This window comes from Pararge aegeria, chromosome 11, assembly GCF_905163445.1.
Source record: "Pararge aegeria chromosome 11, ilParAegt1.1, whole genome shotgun sequence".
In the NCBI taxonomy this organism is placed as follows: domain Eukaryota; kingdom Metazoa; phylum Arthropoda; class Insecta; order Lepidoptera; family Nymphalidae; genus Pararge; species Pararge aegeria.
This window is the reverse complement of record NC_053190.1, coordinates 16,079,314-16,103,136: the sequence shown is the minus strand read 5'-3', so window position 1 is coordinate 16,103,136 and position 23,823 is coordinate 16,079,314. Positions and strand designations below refer to the sequence as shown.

The 23,823-nt window shown below is 37.0% G+C and overlaps 1 protein-coding gene across 2 annotated transcripts in view; it reads right to left on the bottom strand.

Moving 5' to 3' along the window:
- The window catches only part of LOC120627503 (UDP-glycosyltransferase UGT5-like), a 37,978-nt gene that overhangs the window by 4,314 nt on the left and 9,841 nt on the right, over positions 1 to 23,823 (bottom strand). For both annotated transcript variants that reach the window (XM_039895506.1, XM_039895507.1), the window contains exons 2-3: positions 12,004 to 12,229; positions 6,550 to 6,766 (exon numbers count right to left, since the gene is read on the bottom strand). In XM_039895506.1, the coding sequence (XP_039751440.1) occupies positions 6,550 to 6,766; positions 12,004 to 12,229 (443 nt within the window). The remainder of the gene's footprint in view (positions 1 to 6,549; positions 6,767 to 12,003; positions 12,230 to 23,823) is intronic.

The following is a 23,823-nucleotide window of genomic DNA, read 5'->3' as shown; positions in this document are numbered from 1 at the left end:
AACAGGCAACACATACAAAGTCATTTAGGATAGCTTGAGGCTTTTTTTTATCGATTTTCCATATTTTCTAACCGTTTAAACCTTCCATGGAATTCCTTGAATATTTAAATACCTAAATTTGCCGAATCGCTCCAGCTGTTCTCGAGTTTCAGTTAGACAATTAATTATTATTGCATTTATAACATAATGAAATATATATATTCGACAACCGATTGGCGCAGTGGGCAGCGACCCTGCTTTCTGAGTCCAAGGCCGTGAGTTCGATTCCCACAACTGGAAAATGCTTGTGTGATGAACATGAATGTTTTTCAGTGTCTGGGTGTTTATCTGTATATTATAAGTATTTATGTGTATTATATTCATAAAAATATTCATCAGCTATCTTAGTACCCATAACACAAGCTATGCTTACTTTGGGGCTAGATGGCGATGTGTGTATTGTCGTAGAATATTTATTATTTATATATAAACATAAAAATGGTAACGTTTCTTAAGTTCTAATCTTTTAAATTTTACAGCCTCCCAGAGAAAATTCATAAATAAAAATTTAGCAAAGAACGAACCCGAGACATTCCACTTAAAACCATAGCGCACACCGATGCGCCAGGTCGTCAGAAGGAAAATATAGGCCTAATTACCTAGTTTCCGCTCAGAAAACGTCACAAAGTAAATATTTTTATAGATAAAACAGAGATGTAATGCTATCTATCATAGATGAGACACGAACACCTTAGGTAAGAGTATATTTGGATATTTCTCACATGTAACAAATTCGACTTGGCTGTGTACCAAACTTAACGCCTGCGCTGTCATATTTATTTTGTAAGTTTTGTTGAATCTATAGCAAACACGCTACGATTTTACTTGCTCTGTGCAAACTCTTGTAATCATAAGTTCATAACATCATTCAAGCTGAAGTCGTACAGGACTGCATTAGGCCTAAGGGCAAGCAACACAAAAATCCCTTTTTAACACGCTTTTATTAGCTTCACCTGTATGTATGTTTGTATGTTACCGACCCCTTTGAGCTCGATTTTGTCCCACTTTGAACGATCAGATTTGATTCAAACTTTGTAGACATATCGAGGACCGATGACAATACACTAATCTGAAGATTATTCAAATTTTCAATGCAAAAAATAAGATTTTTTAGTTTCTTCGAACTATTAATTACAATTACTGCAGCGCAATCTAGACTCAAATGTAAAAAACCTTAGACCCAAATGTAAAAAACCCTAGACCCAAATGTAAAAAACCCTAGACCCAAATGTAAAAAACAAATTCCACAGAAAACATTAAGCTACTAGATGGTAGAGGGCGTTAGCTATTACTTTTTAATTGGCTGTTTTAAATAAGTTATCACGGAATTGATAGTAGATTAGATCAAATAACATATAGCAATAATAACAATAGCTTTTTTTACAATAAAAGGTTTTCTATAAAAAGCGTGTTTTTTTAGTTTTTTTTAAACTATTATTTACTAGGTTAAGTTTATTTTTATATACTTATGTATGGTATGTTAAGATTGTTATTTATCGTAATAATAATAATCCCTAGACGTCTCGGCTACGGTAACTGCACACTTTTTGCATTGTTAAAAGGGCTTCGCTTGTGTGCCCTATCTTTGCACTGAAAGATCGAGCGCATTGAGGACAAGTTAAGGTACCATCAACATAATTGTACATGATATTGACGTGTTTTATTTTACGATGGTCGCGTTTAAAATTGAGTGCACTCCTCCCCTGACTTTCAAATTCATCAGTGCAGCGTAGCACAAAGCGTCCCCATTCTGTTCTTTTCTGAGCTGAGTTTTCCAAACTTGAGGGAGCGATTTTGCAACTCTTCATACGTCTTTTCAGAACACCTTTAAATCTGCAGGGCTAGCACGGGCAGGAGATAAAAATTATATCCCCCGATTAAATCCCTTTACAATGGATACAATTAACGTGTCCTGCTAAAGCACTGGAACATGGAATAAGAGAAGTTTACCCCCTATTATTATTTCCACTTGGGCGCCAATGCTCCGAGAGTTGATAAAGCTGTGGGAGAAGATACATTTTTATCCTTTCTCCCGGGATATGATTGTCTTTTGTCCATGCTGCATGCATGGACAAAAGACATGCATGCAGAAGACAACCTCCCTGTTTTCGCTTGCCATCCTTGAGTTTTGAATAGAAAATGCGATTAGCTATCCTTGCGTTAGGAAACCTCAGCACATGTCCACACCAATGCAGTTGACGCCGAATTAGATAAGCTTCGATGTCACTGACTTTAGCCCGCCGTAACACATCGGTATTTCAACCCGATCAGATCACTTGATATTAAGTATAGCACGTAGGCATCTCAGATGAAACCTATCCAACTCACAAATATGTCTGCGATATATTGTCCATGTTTCCGAGGCTATGCAAGGAGTTATTTATATAGTTAATTTAAGCACCTAATAATTATTTTCTTTTTAAATTTTGTATAGAATCTTGTGTTTCTTAAATGGGCCTAGTTGCCTGAATAACTTTTACCACTTCAAGTTAGCCCGCCACTGCAATCGCACCGGATGCTCAGTGACGATACAACCTTAGATGGTAGCGGGCTAACCTGATAGGGTTATGCAAGTTAACCCATAACCCTCGGTGTCTGCGCGGCATTATTACAGGTCTTCGCCAGTAGGGTGGTATTTACCCACGATTAAAAACCACCAGAAAAGCCCAGAGAAAATACTGATATTATAAATTCCCAAATTTCCCTCTCCGGGGATCAAACCTTGCTTCTTATAAACCATACAACTTTTACCACTGCGCCAAGACAGTCAATTACTGGCATTGATAAAGAAGAGGCAATACTCGGCCATCCTTTAAATAGAGCGATAACAGGCCATGGGCGCATCACGATTCACGACGTACAATATAAGTATCAACCTTTGTTAAATGGACATTTCACAATAACAACAATAAAATAAGGTCGAACCAGATAAGTGAATAATACGCATTCATAATGTGGAGATTAGATTTAATGAATACTCACTAAGACACTTGAGTAAATATTAGCTTCTATGATAATCGTAGATCCATAATAGAATTCATTTCAGAGGATTACAAGTCTTTGTGAAGATGGAAACGACTGACATAAATGTAGTATTAATAGATTTTTTTTTTCTTTTATTTATATGCCTATTTGTATTATGTTTCTTTCTACAATATATCTATATATATCATGTAATAATTAATAATACCTATTAATATTATAAGTTTTGTTTTTGCCATGCCCACACACGTTTTTCTCGCACGTCCTCACGGCTGGTAGAAAATGCTTTAGCAATTAAGTCCGCCTTTTGTAAACCGCGTTTTTTGGTTATGCAATAAACAGTTTAATAAAAAAAGACTACGCGTAGGTATACGTTGTTATCCCACCAACTCGCATTGGAGCAGCGTGGTGTGTCTATGCTCTAAAACCGTCTCTCCTATTAGAGACGAGGCCTGTGCCCAGAATGAATAAATGAATCATCACCATCATCCTCGTATTCCATTACCGGCGGGCAAGATGAGAAGGTTGAATATGTTAAAATATATAATATATACATATACTTATATATATGCGCCGGTACGATGAAGCCGTATAGAAAATTATAAGGGGAATGTGCTTAATATTGCTACTACCATACTCCTATTTATTAGGATTTTTAGCTGGTTACCAGGTTACGATAATATGTTAAAAGAACAATCAAGAGATTTTGTATGTGAGACTACGTGATCAGCGACCGAGTGGGCTTTTGTCTTTAGCAGATTGCTAGCTTCAGAATGACCCGCTCCAATTATTTGTGACCTTAACGGCAGTGATATTGCAAAATTAATGGCAAGTCGAGACGATGACAGGGAAATTAATTACTAATATCTTATAAGAGACGATGACAGTGACAACTAAATACGTATCTAATTATTATGATCGTTAAGATGTACCACTACGTATCAATCAATCGGTTTGCCTTGGTTTTCCTAATCATAAGGTTGCCTGGAAGAGATCGCTACTAAGCGATAAGGCCGCCCTTTGTATCCTACTTTTTAAGTTTATTTTCGTTGTGTCCATTGTTTTTTTTTTCCTATTTGTGGTGTACAAATAAAGTGTATAAATAAAAAAAAATAAAAAAATACGTAGTCGTTATGTACCTACGTTAAGATTGCCTTAAAGTATCACTTATATTAATAAGCACGTATTTGCACCCAAGCACTAAGAAGATACCTACTATCTTTTTTTTCTAGTTTTTTTTTTTTTGTTGCATAAAAGTTTGTATATATTCATTCCATATAATCATTCCAACACATTGTTGGGCACTACGCTACGCTACACTACAAGGCATGGGAGTCCTCCCACAATGAGAAGGGAGACCACCAAAAAAACGAGCAAAAAGTCATAAAGAAGAAATGCCGTATTTTTATTTAAAAAAAATGGCGAATAGTACATTATTTTTTTGCAACTACCTCAATCTGCGTAGAAAAAGAGAGGGCTCAACTGGTCACTATGACCAATTTCAAATCCAAGATGGCCGCTACCACGAAATGGCAAATTACATTATTTTCACAATTCCCTCAATATGGCTATCAATTTACTTTTCACGTTCATACTATTTTTACTATTTTGTGTCTGGAATGTTTTTAATTATTTATTAAATTTTGTTTTTTTTACTTTTACCTTTGATTTGAAATAATTAGATGTATGGAGTTCGCCATTGTTCATTGCGATAGAGGTAACTTGATAATTTGTTTCTGTGCTTAAAATTTTAATCAATTGCTTACTTATTTAGTCTGAAATAATATATCTTACTTCGATGACTTCATTTACATATTATGTTGTTTTAACGTCAGTTTGGGATACTAATAAATCCAGCGAAATACATCCGACGGTCTATCGTGCTCTCCGAGACATGGGGTTATAACGGCCATGTTTAGGTCATTTAGCTTGGGTCGTGAATATTATAATTATTTATGTATATGCTATAAAAATACTGACAGATAAATTATCTATACATACAACATACAAAACCCTAACTCAGTCAATATTGCATGCAGTCCCAAAAACGGTGAAAACGCCCCGCACGCATCTTACTTCACACCCGCAGAATGTTGCTAGCTCACAAACTATTCCTAATTTCCCCATTTTATAGGAAACGTTTAGAACAATGGGGGTAAAATATTTTCTGGCAACTGTTAAATGGACGCCAGTTCGAGAAGCACTACTAAAGTGGCGTGGTTTTTGATGTTTCAATATTAGTCGTATACACGGCTTCTGTATGTTCTAAATTCTGTGTCTGCATGGTTATTTTTTTTAAAACTAGAAGCGGATAATGATTTATCAGAAATAACACCAGTATACAAAGTTTTGCATATAATATAGTTGTATGTATATTTCTAACATAGTTGTAAAGCGATTCTGTTATTACCATAATTTTCCAACAAAGACACAACATTTGTCATTCACCGAGTGTTTAGCTAATTGTTAGTCATTTTAAATTTTAAGAATTTATTCTTATTGTTCTAGAAAATGTAGCTAATTTTTAGGGTTCAGTACCAACGGATGGTACGAAGGATGCCAACGGAACTATATTACTAAGACTCCGCTCGCTCGTCCGTCCGTCAGCAGGCTGTGTCTCTTGCACCGTCGAAGATAGGCAGAGTAGTAGTATGTCTGAGCGAATTGATCACAGAATGAGCTTTTCTTTTTCTTTAAGATAAAAAACAAACAGAGGCTTGGCAGAGGTAAAAAAAAACTCTACACAATGGAATAAAAAACGCAAACTTTTACCCTACAAAAAATTCAAAGTCACATACGATACAGTCGAGTATACATTGTAATAGTGTATATATGCGTATAAATGTACACAGGCCGTTATTATACTACACGTTGCTAGTAAGGTGAACTGCGTCACGAGCATGTCAAGGTCATCCTTGTAGCGGAGCCATAAAATAATGATGAAAATTAAAAAAAATAACAGTCAAGAAACTTGTTGGATCTTAATAATGTCTTCACCATGAAGTGTGTACGGAACCCTTTGTGTACAAGTTCGACTCGCACCTAGCCGGATTTTCTTATTCGTCGTGGTTATGCCATTGATAGGTATGTAAGTTTTGACGTGGTAGACGGCGACCGTCAAAATTCAAACTAAAACTGCAATTATCTGTCTGTTTGTTTGGGATAATTTTCTGAACTTAAACTTAAAAGATATAAAACCTTTACTTCCTGCTTGCCCGACTGCCTCGTTGGTCTCGTGGTTCGCATGGTTAACTACGAATCACGAGGTGCTAGATTCGAATCCCGGATTGTGCCAAAAATGGTTAGGTATTGAGTTTTTCTGTAAAATAATTTTGCTGTAGCCGGCAGTAGTTAGGATGTTATGGGTGTCCGCCTCCGTGCGTCAGAGAACACGTAAAGCCATCAATCCCGGTATTTATTGCTTAATTGTGTTTCAAAACCCGACAACCCGCATTGGAGCAGCGTGGTGGGTTTTTGATACGGAGGTCTGTGCCCAGAAGATGATGATGAGGAAATGGATGTACTTACTCTGCACTCAACACGCTCTGGATTGCATCAGTAAGTGACTCCTCGCTCAGATCATAGTATGGTACCACTTTAGCGAAGCCCGCAGCAGCGGCCGCGGCGCCGTTAGCTGGCTGGTCCCCAAAGAATGGCACCACCACCATCGGTTTGCCAGCGGAAACCGCCTCCGTCATGCCGAGCAAACCTCCATGGGCTATGAACGCGAAGACTTTATTGTGTTCTGCGGATTAAATAAAATCAATACTTAATATTAGGTATAAATGCAAAAATCTGTTTATTTGTTTGCTATGTATACAGCGCTATATAAGGCTCAACGACTAACGACGACTACGACTAACGACGTGGTTAATCAACATTTCTTAAATATAGTTCAACGGGTACTTACAAATCCAAAATATTATAGTGTTATGTATCCGTTGAACTATATTTAAGAAATGTTCTCGTTATTTTACACACATAGCTTGGTAAATTTTCAATAAGTGCATATAGCTTGGATATAGCTACCTTTTTTCCTGAAAGGTAGGTATACAATGTGTTACCGAATTATGTGTACTTTATACTAAATAATAAATAAATAAATAAATATACTACGACAATACACACATCGCAATCTAGCCCCAAAGTAAGCGTAGCTTGTGTTATGGGTACTAAGATAACTGATGAATATTTTTATAAATAATATACATAAACTACTTATAATATACAAATAAACACCCAGACACTGAAAAATTTTCATGTTCATCACACAAACATTTTCCAGTCGTGGGAATCGAACCCACGGCCTTTGACTAAGAAAGCAGGGTCGCTGCAAACTGCGCCAATGGGCCGTCAAGGGTAATACTGTGAAGGGTGCATAAGTATATTTCATAAGGATATTTATTTTTCAATACCAACTAATTCAAAACATTCCAAGTGTTTACTTATGACAATTATATGGAAGATAAAAGACCGCCACGTGCATAGTACCTACGATACGCGTATCTAATAAAGTGACAGGAATCACTTGATTTTAAATAAATAAATAAATAATTATACTACGACAATACACACATCGCCATCTAGCCCCAAAGTAAGCGTAGCTTGTGTTATGGGTACTGAGATAGCTGATGAATATTTTTTTTTTCAAAGTCAAAGTCAAAGTCAAAAATATCTTTATTCAAGTAGGCCCACAGGTGGCACTTTTGATGCGTACATAAGAATTACACGGTAGTGAGATGATGGCGATAACCACATTCGTAAACTTAAAACTAAAGCTACGAGGGTTCCAAACGCGTCCCGGTCTAAGAAGAAGCCCACAACAAACTTAGCCGGGTGTTTTTTTTTTTTTTTTTGTTATCGCCATCTCACAATGTAATTTTAAATTATTAGAAGAGCAACCTGGTTAGAGCAATAATTTACACCCAAGCTTTTTTATCGTTTACGTAGTCCTTTATACTATAATAGGACTTTTCTATAAGCTTACGTTTAATACAAACTTTGAACTTTTTAAGAGACATCTCCAAGATGTCAATTGGTAGTTTATTGTAGAATTGTATGCAATTTCCTTTAAACGAATTATGAATTTTATGTAACCTAGTATATTGCACTGTAAGTTTATTCTTACTTCTAATGTTTAAATTATTGCAGTCACATTTTTTCTTAAATTTAGAAATGTTTTTATGGACGTACATTAAATTTTCAAATATGTACTGACTATACACTGTCATTATTTTAAAATCTTTAAATTTATCTCTCAATGACTCTCTCGGACCCATTTTGTAGATAGAACGAACAGCCCTCTTCTGCAGCACGAAAATAGTGCTAATATCAGCAGCATTACCCCAAAGTAAAATTCCATATGACATAATGCTGTGAAAGTAACTAAAATATACCAGTCTAGCAGTTTCTACGTCGGTCATATGGCGTATCTTCTTTACCGCATAGGCAGCAGAACTAAGCCTGTTCGATAAATTATTTACATGAGGGCCCCATTGAAGTTTAGAATCTAACGTTATTCCTAGAAAAACTGTCGTATCCTCCAGTTTCAGTTCCTCATTATTAAGTAGTACAGTGGTTTTCACGTGTTTAACATTAGGTAAAGTGAATTTTATACACTTGGTTTTTTTTCCGTTAAGAACCAAATTATTAGCTTCAAACCACTGTACCACTTTAGCGAGAGAGTTGTTTACGTCGTCAAAAGCTAGTTCACGTCGATTTATTTTAAAAGTCAGTGATGTATCATCGGCAAACAGAACTATCCCGTGTTTATCCTTGGCAAGGTAAGGAAGGTCATTAATGTAAATAAGGAACAGAAATGGTCCTAATATAGACCCCTGTGGGACACCTATTTTCATAACTGATCCATTAGACCGTTTTCCATTCACGTCAACTTTCTGAATTCTATCGCGTAGATAGTTACTCATTAAGTCTAGAGCTACACCCTGAATTCCATAGTGGTGTAGTTTCCTAACTAACGTTTCGTGTTGAACACAATCAAACGCCTTAGATAAGTCACAGAACACACCAAGTGCATCACGTGACTCCTCCCAGGCTTCAAATATGTTTTGTATTCGCTCAACACCTGCGTCGATTGTTGAGCGACCCCGTGTGAAACCAAATTGCTTAATATGAAGTAAATTATACTTATGAAAATGGTAAAGTAATTGATTTAAAATGAGTTTTTCAAAGATTTTACTGAAAGTGGGTAGTACGGATACTGGTCTAAAGTTAGTGGGGTCAGAAGTACTACCCGATTTAAACAATGGAACTATTTTACTAAGTTTCATTAAGTCAGGAAACACACCACAATCTATACAATTATTAAATATTAAGGCTAAATCGGGTGCAACAATATCAATTAATGATTTGACAACGTTTACGGAAATGCCCCACAGATCATTTGTTTTTTTATTAATTAATAATTTAAAGGCTTTAATAACGTCAGAGCCACTAACATGCGTGAATTTAAAAGAATGGTTACACTCAGGCACATTTTCCTTTAATAGAGAGAGAGCCATATCTGGTGAAGAGTTTAATGATTCTGTTGTGGAGACGGGAATGTTGGTAAAGAAGGTATGAATATAATACACATAAATACTTAAAATATACAGTATACTTTAATTTTGCATGTGATGTTAGGGCTGCATCTGATTTGTTTCAGTAAGAACTATGGCAGTGGTTTACTTAAAAACTATTAGCGTTAGATAAATCTCAGAGACAGTGAATAATGTACCTCTAAACCATCTGAAGTAATATATCGGTTTTCATTTACACTTAGTATGGATAATATAAGAATTTTGTTATCCATCTATAATATAATTCTTTTGAAACAATTACAAGAGCCCTTTGTGAAGATGGAAACAAATTATTAAGCGTAGGTACAGGTAGTTATCATCAGTGGCGCAGTGGCGCAGTGGTGAGCGTTGTGATTCTAAATGGGAGGTCCTGGGTTCAATTACCGGCATGGGCGATTTGGGAATTTATTATTTCTGAATTATCTCTGAGCTCGTCTGATGGGAGGCTTTGGCCGTGGCTAGTTGATCCTACTGACAAAGATCTGCGGCCAAGCGATCTAGCGTACGTAGCGTAGAAACCATAGGGGTATGGATTTGATATAACTAGCATACCTCTAACAGGCTAGTCCGCTATCATCTCAGACTGCGTCATCACTTATTTCAAGGTAAGTCTAGGGCTAACTTGCAGTGGAATAAAAAATCAGGAACACGCGAAATGATTTGGAAATCACAAACAGTGCAATATATCTTTTAACACACACCAGGTACTTTTCAACTGTTACCTAGTATGTAATATACTCGTAGTTAGGTACGAATAACATAATGAAATTTGTTCCGTATTGTTTTATATCCTATCATTATTTGAAGTAGGTATCGCGTCAACAGGAAAATGTAAAATTGTGTAAACATTTTACAGATCGGCACAATGTAAGATATGTACCTATAAAGTAAAATTACATATTCGTGAAACGTGACAATTTTAAAATTACTTTGGAATGCCGCCAAAGATTATTACTGATTTTCCTAAACTCTCCAGATCAATATTCACAACAATTAAATTGTACTTTATAGGTACATACATAATATTATAATGTACCCTTTGCGTACAAATGCGTGTTGATAAAAAAAATATATATATATATCATTGGCAAAAGCGCAAAGAATATGCCATCTTTTTTTTGTTTTTCAAAATAAATTGTTTGCGACACTCGGTATGGTTCGCAAGATACAATAGTCGCACCTCTAATTCATCAAAATCTGCGCATGCATTTAGAAGTAACATACAAAAATTCATACGTACCATACGTATCATTACCTAGATTCGTATTTTGGGCAGTTTACTATAAAGTGTAGAAGACTTCTCCTAACGATTGGGTTAGTTATGGTAGAACGAGTTGGTTATGGTTCGCAAGATACATTAGTCGCACCTCTAATTCATCAATATCTGCGCATGCATTTAGAAGTAACATACAAAAATTCATACGTACCATACGTATCATTACCTAGATTCGTATTTTGGGCAGTTTACTATAAAGTGTAGAAGACTTCTCCTAACGATTGGGTTAGCGCATAAATCATAATCAACATCCTCGACATCATGTTCGAAATAGATTAAATTAAATATTTTAAAATCTTGGACTAAACAATGCCTTTTGACATCTCTCTGTCGTTTTCAGTGTGGCAAGGCTTGCCTTTGTTAGTGATATTATTATTTACGTGTGCAAACCATTATTTACGTGTACTTTCAATTGGAAATTCCAATCGACCTATTTGAATTTCTAATTGCCCATCAAGAAATGGGCATCCACCCCAGTGGTCCCCGGTTTATGCGATAGTAGAATAAAGTCGACGAATTAATTCGAGCAGCGTTCCTTTAAACGTATCTCACCTTCTTTTTGCCCTTTTCCGACTTTATGCTACGAATAACGGAATATAACGAAGAACGGGCAGTAGCGCTACATACTATGGTGCTACTACTACCATATATTGCGATCACCAACCCGTCTGCCCAGCGGGGAGTTTATAGTTACCGACATAGCTCAACGAGTCGCGAAGCTAGTTAGTTTAGTTACGACGACGACGAAATAGTGGCCGCTGCAATACTCATAGTTTACCCAGCAGTACCTACATTTACGTTTGACTACATCTCTGGCGCAGTGATACGCGCTGTGTCTTATCAGTGGGAGATCTCCGGTAACAGGTTCGTTCTCCGACGGGTGAATTTTGGGAATTTATATTTTCTCAATTTTTACTCGTCTGGTCTGGTGGCTACGGCCGGTGCTAGTTACTACCCCAAATAGACTGCCCAGCGATATAGCGATAGAATCTCGTTACAATACCGCTTGGAATCAGATAAGAGGTATAACTCCTATACCCCTAAAAGTTAAGCCAATTAGGTACCTAATTGGTTTAGACTATCAAATCACTTAAAATAAGGTGAGATTGTGTTATCTAAGTTACTTACGAAGTAATTCGTACTGCGGCAGCCACCGAACTCTCAGGATATTCCCAGTGAGGTTTCCCTCTTCAGCGCTGTCCTCGTATTTCCAAATGACACGTTGCTTCAACTTGGACAAAGCGTTCACGATGATGTCTTCTTTGTATTTCGGCAAAGTGGCAGTCCGTATGAGAGAGCCGAAGCTAAACAGGACCACGCCATGCTCGGATTCGTTCAGGAACCTCTCGATGTACTGGAAAAAAACATAATCTGTAACAATATTTATTAAAATATTGGTTTTAGAACGGAACTTAAATGACGTCGTGGGCTTAGATTAGTCCATGTACCTATGATTTACGCGACGTCTTTTTTAATAGTACAATGGACGGAACACTTGGATACCGATCGTTTATGAACAGGGTAAATCTTAGCTAGTTCTGCATGGTTGTTCCATGCAGAACCAGACAGTCCTGCAACATGCCGCCCTGTGCCCACATGAGGCGTATGTGTCAAGCCTCATGTGCCCGTAATAAAACCGGCAACAACGCACTCCACACCAGAACACACCATTGCAACAATGCTTCTTTGCGGAAAAAAATAACATGGCGGCTGTGCTTCCCCGGACGAGCTCTGTCTAACATAATATTGTGTAGATGTACGATGCTAGAAAAAAATATTTTATTACGCCATCTTGGTATTTATCGCCAAGTTGGAAACTTGTAACGAAACTAAAGTAGTAGTAAAGAGAGGAAAGCGTAGGTAGGACTTTAAATTTTATTTTTTTTTATTCAAAAATAAATAATTTTGTACCTTCCACGTATACGCTGTGAAGCGGTGATAGATAGCCCAGTGGGTAGGGCTTGGACTTCACTTTCGGGGGGCTGAGTTCGAATCCACGCTCGCAACTCTCACTTTACTAAGTAATGTGCGTTTTATGCAATTAAAATATCACTTGCTTCCACGGTGAAGGAAACATCGTGAGGAAACCGGCATGCCTGAGGGTTCTCCATAATATTCTTAAAAGTGTTTAGAGTCCACCAACCCGCATTTGGCCAGCGTGGTGGACTTAGCCCCTTCTTATTGTAAGAAGAGACCCGTTCCCTGTAGTGGGCCGGTAATGGGTGGATATGATGATCAAAACGAAAGTGTGGAAATTTATTATTTGCTTTCAGATTGGTCTCGTAGTGATTTAATCAAAATCGGTTCAATATTTTGGTTTATAATTAAAAGTCCAAATAATAAGAACACCAATGGAATTAACATTGTTGAGATTAAGCAAAATCACGTATCACAAAACACACACTACACATCAATAAAAAATTTTAAATTTAAAAAACCCCTTCCTTTCAATGTAGTGTACATTATTCTGCGAGTTAAGGCCTTTCATTTGATACCCATATTAAGGTATTTGTAAATAGAAATAAATAATTTGCCATCTTGTGGTGGCGGCCATCTTGGATTTCAAAAGTGTTTTAGTGTATATCGGACCATCTTGGACCGATTTTAATCAAACATAGCCAAGAACACTTCCGCCTAATTCATCTTTAAAAAAAAAAATCATTCGTTTGGGAAATACGATGCCAAAGACACACACACACAGATAAAAACTTACAATCACAACATCCGGTTACGAGCTATTGTGACGCCTTAAAAATTTAAAATAACGGAACCCTAAAATTCCATCCGTTCGAGCGTTGTGGTGACACAAACGCACATACAGAAATAATACAGCAGTAACCTACGTGTCTAGTTAAAAATATAGCGGCTCGTGACCTTATGATAAGTTCATTGACATTTCCTTATCGATAAAGGTTTGTGTGCCGGCCGAAAATACCTATTATTCTGCAATCGGCGTGAACGGTGCTTTTGTATGTGCGATTTATGTAGGTTATCGTGTCGAAAATAATATTTTTGTCGAGGTTAGCCTGTTTTTGTTTATTTTTAAACATAATCATTTTTAAAACTGGCTTTAAGTGGTTACAAAAAAAATCTTTAATTTCGGGGGACTATCTTCGCTTGACTTACAAACAAACTAAACCTCAAGGCCATCGAATATGTTACCAGAAAAAGATCTAGCTACAAACTCTTAGAATACAATCTCACTGTGACAACTTCACTGAAATTTCACATTTCAGAACGAATCCCCTTATTTTTTATTATTTTGGAAAAGCTTTGTAGGTCCCCTAGAGAGAGAAAGAAAGAAGAACCCCCTACCGCGGTCCCTTGCTCAGGAGTTTATTTATACTACCCCCTCACAGTAGAAAAACCCCAATTGAAAACTACGAAATTTCTCACTTATTAGCTTTACTAGACGCCTGGGGAACCGGCTGTATACTTCCCGGAAGAATGCTCGATGCTGTATATAGGAGTACTGGAACCTACCTCAGGAATAATTTTCCTAACAGAAGCCAAATGCATTCCTCCCACTTGTATGAGGCCAGGTACGAGAGGCGCTGGACCATTCAACGCATGATAGGTGTTCAACATCATAAGGGAAATATTTCTTCCTATATCCTCCAGGTCAGGAATTTTCCTGCCATAATGCTTCTCTAGTATATCTTGCTCCTTCAATTGGACCACGTAACGGAACCATATTTTGTAATATATTTTCAAAAACGTATTCTCTATTCGTTGCCAGAATGTCATGCGTGAACTGTATTCGGTGCTGAGCACGGGTACATACGAGGGGTTATCAGAAACTCCGATCCGATCAGCGGACCATGGCATCAAGTTACTTGATAGTAACGCTATAACCGGCGCGTTAATCCCGTGTACATGTAAAAGACCCAACATGCAATCACTATTGAAGTTTTCTAAAATGACTACGTCGTATTCCTTGTTTAAGGCCTCAGTTAACGGTGGCCAGTCGAGTGCCTTCCTGCAAATGCTCAATGCCGAACTAGCCAAAGGTTGGAACTCCCATAAATATTTCATTAAACGTCCTATTACTGGCAACCTCAGATATTTGTCACGGTTCTCATACCACATTAAATCGAAACACTCCAATCCTAGTGTCCATCCTGCAAAGCTGATGTTAGTGTAGTTAGCTGGTGGGTTTTTGAGCGGAAAGAAGGAAGCAACTGTGACATAATGGCCTCTATTTGCTAGCGTTCGTAAGAGCGGTTCAAAAACCATATGGTGGCTTTTGCCCGTGTGAGGAAATAGACCCAGAATCCGTGCACAGTGCACATAGCTGGAAAGTACAAGTATGGTAGCACAATGTATAAACATTTGAGGCTTTCAGCACGGTTCCCAAGGTCGTATGGAAAACATACCACGGATACATATGGTGCCAATGTCAGTGTTCCAAACTCTCAACTATGTTTGAGTCTTTGATCTGTGAACTTTAAACATGAGTCGGGTATTCAATACGATATCGGATAGAATATTAATATGGCCTTTTGTTTTATTTTAAATCAATTGGAAACTATTATAAATTACTTTTACCTTTTCCAATTTATGTAGTTGCGTTTTATATTAATGTTTATTTATTACTAGTAAATGTTGTACTTCTTAATTAATTATATGTATTGATTTTTATTAAAAACATTATTTAATGGTTTTTTGCTAGCAATAGTAAATGCATACATTATTATCATATTATTCTTGATACACTAAAGTTAAGCTGTTTAAATCTTCTTCTCATATTTTGCTTCAAGGATAGGCTTTACGGAAATATTAGTACTGTACCAGTAAAGATCCACTGGACCTATTTTGTAGAAACAAACAAAAACTTTATTTTTTTATTGAAATTTCAAGTAATTGTAATTATAAACAGTAATTATGCAATAATAATGAAATCTCATTAAAATCAATCTTAGACACACTTCAAAAATGTATGGACAGGATAGTATTTAATTCTGACATTAACCGTTATCAAGCAGTGCTCTCAAATATCCTCTTTGGACATAGAAATATACAAAATTAACCTGGAAAATTCAAAATCTCCATAGATTTATAATTTCTTAATCGAGAATTATAATCATGGATGACTTGACAGTTCTCCACAGCTTCTTTAAAGCTTGATAATTTTGATAGGAATTTATATTTGTTACAAAGGAAGAATTTTCATTTTTCGTCCATCTGTAGTAGGCCAAAACAGCCGAACCCGATTAGCAGTTGTTTAAGTTGTGTGTCGATAGTAACAGTACACTGCTTCCTGTAATTTTATGCGGTGAACTAAATCTATAGCACCTTGTTATTGTACTTTCACTGTCGAAACCAAAATCTGCCAAAACGAAAATCTGTCTGGTAATAAATCAATCAGTCAGCCAGTCAGTCAGTCAGACACCTTTTCCTTTTACCTACAGATGATAATTAAGTTTCTCTTAGATTACCCAAAAAGCACTACACTACACTTTTTTCAGCCTCTCACAAACGACTAATAAGTTTATGATCAGGTATATTATTTATAGTAGGAAGTTCTACAAAGGCCTTTTTATGTCGTCATAATAGAATTACATTGAACCGTTACGGAAATCCATGTTATTGACCGTACATCTGATCTGGACCAAGGTCCACCGGTCTAATTGGCAGGTCACCAGTTTGAGATATATACCTACTTAGACGCTGCACCACTCGTTTGTGCGAAAGTGTGTCAGTCTGTATGATACGTCGATTATTTCTTTAACGTAACTTTTATTTATATTATTTTACTTTATTTTTCCGTAGACACCCTCTCCTTGTCAAGTTCACTTCGCATCTACTTAAACTTTTACCAGCCAATCCGTGACGCCAATCAAGGCTATCAGGTTGAGCGCTGCAGTTGTCAAATACTGACGCATCATGTTTTTGGCCTGGAAGTTGAGACAATTGAGAGGGGGGAAGAGGAGGACGAAAGTGATTGCAGAGAGAATAGGAGAGAGAAGAGAGAGAGTATGAGAGCAGGATGTAATTTACCGGGAGAAATAGCATATGTACAAGATAGACATGATAGAGAAGAAGAAGAAGATAAAGAAGAAAGTCTTTATTGCACATACAAATATAAAACCCGGTTAACAAAAAAAAAACGATAATATACATATGCACAAAGGCGGCCTTATCGCTTGAAGCAATCTCCTCCAGACAACCTTTGGTTGAAGAAACATATTAGAGAAAACTGAAACAATATAGAGAACTGTTGGGGAATTTTGGATTTTGCATCCAGTTGCATTTCATAGCGGGTAAAAATCTAATATATGGGGGCGAAATCACGGGCTACCGCTAGTATTAAATATACACTATAAAGTGACGGGCAACAGGTAAGTTTATGATACATGTAAGAATATGCATTCGTGCACACGTGCCAAACAGTTAACCTTAAACCAGTTATCCATAGAGCAGCTCCCTCAAGTAGCAGAGCTCCTCTCTCCTGTATTCTGATGGACCACTGGGTCAAAAAATTTAAACTCTCAACACATGCATTGTTTTAGAGTTGCGAGTAGATATTTATTCAATCAACTATCTCCGGGTAAAATATTAAATTTTACGGTTCAGATATATTTTTCGCGCAAATGTGTATGGCGTTTGACAGGCTTTCGTTCAGCTAGCTCAGAACGTGTAATTGGTATTTTGTTATCTATAGGTCTATTAACTTCGCTTTCTGCCTCACTGTTTTAGCGCTTAGCATATTTGATGAGTGATCCCGGGTTTTTAAATTCTTTATATTTTTATTTCCTAGGGTTATTCTTAGTATCCGGGAGTTTTTGAAATTAGACCTGTCAACCTCCATGCCTTGAAGACAAGGGGAAGCCATCTGGTTCCAGCTGAAAATCAGCTACGTATATTGCATTGCATTCATGAGCTGTAAACTACTGTAAACTGTATAAGGTTAAGATAAACACATGTATACACATACATATTGAATTTTCTTTCTTGTTTTTATCTCTCTGACCTATTCAAGAATATGTGTGCAGTTTGACGAGAATGACAATAGGTTGACGTCACTTTGTCTACATCAAGACGTGCTACTTTTTGTACTATTGAGATACAATTATTCGACGAGAAATGCAGCGGAAGCAGGAATGAATATATAATTTATTTGCTTAGAATAATTGCATAGCCATTAGTGCATTTATGTATCTTTTAAACAACTCCTATAACATAAAAATGTATACTATATCCAATAGTAACATAGTAACAAGTTGTCTATTTCTTGCAGTTAAGATCGTGAAATAAACGGATTCGATTTTAGCATGCAAACTTGCATTGTTTTTTACAATTATTTTTTGCAATTTTTAAAGCTTTGTAGGAGTCGTAGTCGGGCAAGAGGACGGTCGAATCGTAAGACAGATACGGTGAAATCGTTGAGCCAGACAACTGTGGTAGAATGCTTGCGACACGCTACCAACCGCCAAAACTGGAGAAGAATCACGTGGGAAGCTATGCGATCCAATGATGCCTAACGCCATGCAATTCATCTCAGCAGTCACGACCACTCTGCGAAGAGTGCACGACTAAGAGAAGAGTAGTACCTTAATAAAAACAACCTAAATAATCCGTTTTTTTCATATTATATGTATAGTATTAATTATTCAATTCCAATGTTTTATAATGTTCAAAGGCAAGTGAAGTCTACCAAACCGAACTGGGCCAGCGCGGTGAATTAAACCAAAATGAAGACCGGTAAAAAGAGAAGACCGGTAACCTGGGCCGGTAATGGGTTGTGAACATATGAAATCATTGTACCGATCTGTCATCTGGCATCTCATACGTGATTATCACGTTGGCAGACAATCGCCGCTGCCAACAGTAGGCCTATTCTTAAAGACACGCTCAGAATAATTACGTAACAAATTATGGAAAGTTTGCGTCAGATAACCGATTTAGCAATCGGTTAGTAAATAACCGTTTCAGCCCGGCAACGATTTCAGTGTCGAAAGCTAGATTAATATATGTTAAAAATAACGGTATTTTAGTAAATTGATGACAACCTTTCATACGAGTAGTTTCACAGTTTTCAACATATACAGAATATGCATGCAGGTCGGTTTAAATTCAAATCATTGCTTAAATCAAGGGCCTGTGTTATACTATTTCATAACACTTCTTGTCATAAGAAAAACTTACTAATCTTGGTTCTATTTAATAAATGTTTTAGTATAGGGTATATATTACTCGATCCCCAACGAGGTGGACAGCGACCACAGACAGCAAGCGCGTCGCAGAGAGCCGCTGGACGCACGCGGCTCAAAAATGTAGAAATTCAAACTATCTACAAAAGAACTATGTCCAGCAGTCTTTCAAAATTCGATTTCAAAATTTAAAATTCATTTATTATATTATAAAGTAGGCCTAATGTAAGCCCTTTTGAAAAGTAAAGACTGTCTGTTTGTAGTGACTCTACCACCTGTTTGGAAGGCAGATTCTACCGAACCGAAGCCAACAAGAAACTTAGCAGTTGGTCTTTTCCAACATCAACTATTTACATTTTACATTTCATCATTCTTTTTTCTATCTTGTTGAGATTAAAAGCATAGATGCTTCTAACCAACCTTGTTATTAAGAAATTCATCAATTGTATAGTAAGATCGCTGTACTAATTATCGGTTGATATTATGATGATGAAGATTTACAGTTAGACCATAAACGGACTTTCCTAAGGGCAGTTAATCGTAAAAAACAAATAAATTATCTTTCAATAAGTTTTCAACTTTTTTTTAAGGAAAAGGGAATAACATGGCGAACTAATTATTTGACTAATAAATAATTTAAACAATAATATTAGATGCCTGAATTGTACCTACTTAATTCGTTCCAAATACAAAACAACATACCTCTGGAATAACTTTTCCATTCTGATCTAAATGTATACCACCAACTTGTATCAGTCCAGGTACGAGAGGCGCCGGACCATGCAACGCGTCAAAGGTGTTCAACATCATCAGAGAAATATTCCTTCCAATATCCTCTAAGTCAGGAATTTTCCTGCCGAAATACTCCTCTATTCTATTATCTCTTGCTCTTTAACCTGGACCATGTAACGGAACCACAGTTTATGATATAGATTCCAAAACGTATTCTCCATTCGCTCCAAGAACTTCATGCGTGAATTGTATTCCGTACTGTACATGGGCACGTATGAAGGGTTATCAGTAACACCGATACGGTTAGCAGACCATGGCATCAAGTTGCTTGATAATAACGCAATTACTGGCGCATTAATCCCGTGCACATTTAAAAGACCCAACATGCAATCACTGTTAAAGTTTTCCACAAATACTACGTCATAATCCATCTTCAACGCCTCAGTTAATGGTGGCCAGCCGACTATGTTCCTACAAATGCTTAATGCTTCACTAGCTAACGTATTGGACTCAGCCATTTGCTTCACCAAACGACCTATTATCGAAAATCGCAAACTTATAGCTGGCTTCTCGTACCAGATTAAGTCAAAAGACTCTAATTCTGGTTTCACGGTACCTTCGAAGCTGATATTGGTGTAGTTTTCAGGCGGATCTTTGAGGGGGAAGAAGGAAGCAACTGTGACATAGTGGCCTCTTTCTGTGAGTTTTCGTAAAAGTGGATTGAAAACCAACTGGTGGCTTTTGCCCGCCTGAGGAAAAAGTGCCAGAATTCGAGCACTGTGCGCATATTTGGAGAGCGCAAGAAACGCGGCACGATATATCAATACCAGCGCAGGATGCATTCGCACTTTCACCAAACTGAGTTATATTGAATACTGCAATTGTTGCGAATTTAGTAGCCGCTATCGTTGAGTTTTAAACTTTCATTTTTATTTATGTCTGGTTTGTTTACGCCCCCTGGGTTTTAAACAGTTGACAGGAAAATATCGGCACAGATAAAAAATAATAAACTAATTTAACTTTTGATTATTAACACGTTGACACTAATTAGAAATTTGATTAGAAAGATAGAGTGTTGACAGTTTAACCCTAAGTATAGCCTTATTAATTTGTCCAAAGCTTAAGAAAGAAGGTTATACTCGTTGGAGATTTATTTATTAATTATATAAATTATATGCCGCCTGAACATATTCACGAAGTTTTCAACGTAGAGTGCGTAAACCCCAAGATTTAAATGCACGCTTACCTATTCACGATTCGGTGAAAATTCCATGAACTCTACGCTAAAACCTTGTTTACGTCACCATTAATCGTGTATGGATCGAAGGCGTATTAGCTGGTATTACCTGTATACTTTACAGCACGAAATAATATAAATTATTTGTTAAGGAAAATTCAATCAAAATGATTACCTGATCAATAAAGTAGATATCTATTGTTATTCATCGGTGATTTGAAGTTACAATTATCAAGTAACACACCTTTGGAATAAGATTCCTAGTCTGATGTAAATGCATCCCTCCAACTTGTATAAGTCCAGGTACGAGTGGCTTTGGACCATTCAACGCGTGATGTGTGTTCAACATCATCAGAGAAACATTCCGGGCAATAACTTCCAAATCAGGAAGCTTCCTTCCGAATCGCTTTTCTATTATTTCCTGCTCTTTAACCTGGATTCGGTAACGGAACCATAATTTATGGTATGTATTCCAAAACGTGTTCTTCATTCGCTCCCAAAATGTCATACGGGAATATAAGACAGTGCTGTACGAAGGCACGTATGAGGGGTTATCGGTAACACCGATACGATACGCGGACCATGGCATCAAATCACTCGATAATAATGCAATGATTGGTGCATTTATGCCGTGCACATGCAAAAGACCCAACATGCAATCACTGTTAAAGTTTTCCACAAATACTACGTCGTATTCCTTTTCGAGGGCCTCATTCAAAGGTGGCCAGTTGACTGCCTTTCTGCACACTCTTAATGCTTTAACACCCAATGTATTGTACTCTGTCAGTTGCTTCACTAAATGTCCTATAATCGGCAACCGCAGAATCATAGCTGTTTTTTCGTACCAGTATAAGTCGACGGACTCCAGTCCACAGGGTGCGATATCTTCGAAGCTTATATCGGTGTAGTTAACTGGTGGGTTTTTAAGTGGGAAAGAAGATGCCACTGTTAAATGGTGGCCTCTTTCCGATAGCTTTCGTATAAGCGGTTCGAAAACCATCTGGTGGCTTTTGCCCGTCGGAGGGGTGAGTATAAGAATCCGAGCACAGTACACATATTTGGAAAGCACAAGAAACGCGGTAAAATATGTAAGCTGAGGATGCATTTCACGCGTTCTCCAATTTGATTCGTATAGAATAATTTCGCCAACGCGCAACGGCCACAGAATAGTAAAAGTGACGACACTGGTAAGGCAATGAGGATTAAATTGTAGTTAGGTAAGTTCCTAGCAATTGTCCTAAAAAAAGATGCTCCGGTGTCGGAGCGAAGCGTAGATAGCACACTGCGGAAGATCTGTTTGGTGTGGAGAATAATATAAAGTTTGAAGAAATTATAAATTGTTTCGTATAGATTCTCGTGCTTTTCCCGAAGTATGGCAAATTAAACTACATCTTCATTGTGTAGCGTCTGCTTCTATCCAAAAACACTGGTAAGCAAAAATGCTATTCTTTTGCTATTATTTTGCCTGTATATAAGCGGTTTCTTTAATTTCTTTCACGAATCCTCAACTTTCATTGGGCACAGGTAAGAGGAAAATATCTGTAGGTACCTACCGATGCAAGGTTACGAGTATTTTGCCAAATAACAGACTTTTTATTTTTTCCTCCAAATCCAAGGAGCTCAAGATGATGAAACCATACACCTTCTATAAATCAAATATTTACTTATTATAAGATGGGCGCTGATGAATGTAACTTTACTAATCAGTCTTACACAAACGCGGGGATAGTTTAACCCAGGTTTAACCTTGTTTCCGAACTTAGTAAATGTCATAAATGACATAGTTTAGTGTTTTAAAACATGTTTGTGGCCAGTGCTGTTCACAACAAAAGCAAAACTAGTGCAATCTGAGAACTTTCTCCTTTTGGAGGATGGGTAAAGGTTGAAAATTTCGTACACCGCCTTGGATCAATTACACTTCTCCGTTACATAAAAAGGGAAGATAGCATTACCTCGTTGGTCTAGTGGTTAGCATATTGGAATATATATATCAAGATCCTGCGTTTGATTCCCGGGTCGGGCTAAAAAATCTTATAGTTAAGTAGGTAGGTATCGAGTTATTAGTTATCAAAGTCTCAGTACCAGCCTGGAGTTTGATATTGAGTTATTTAGAGAGTACTAAAAGCTGTTTCATAACGTTGTGATTAATAGTTTAAGCCCACAACCCACATTTGAGCAGCTATGCTCTAATAACCTCTTTCCTACGAAAGATGGGTGCCGTACCCAGCAGTGAGGCATGCAGATTAGGCGTACAAACCTGCGCACGCGTCACTAAACGTCTTGCTGATAAGTCTAGTGTAAATTCGGCTATAGTATTTAATCCGCGAAAGTGTGGCGAAAGTGCAAATAAAATCGGTTTCAGTCCTCCAGCAATCCGCTTACATATTTGGATCTAGCTAGATTAAGAAAAAAAAAGTTGAACTCGTCCCACCTACATCCACATTCAAGTATACCGTTATTGTAATAGTTAACAGTGGCATACGCTTAATACATACCAAAAGCATTGCCTACCCTTCGAGATTTTTTTGTTTTGTTTCATTTTCTTGTATATATAAAACGTAAGCTTGCAGAAAAATCCTATTATAATGTTAAGGATTACTTAAACGATAAAAAAGCTTGGGTGTGAATTGCTCTAGCTTCAAAGCTGTATTTAGTTTTTTGTGGGCTCTTCTTATACCAGGGCGCGTTTGGAAGTTTTAGGTTTAAGTTGGCGAACGAACTTATAACAATCCCCTTAAAATTATGTTAACATATAATATATGTATAAACGCTTCATAAGTGCCTACATGATTAAAGAAATTTTGAATTAGAATTTTTGAATTTTTG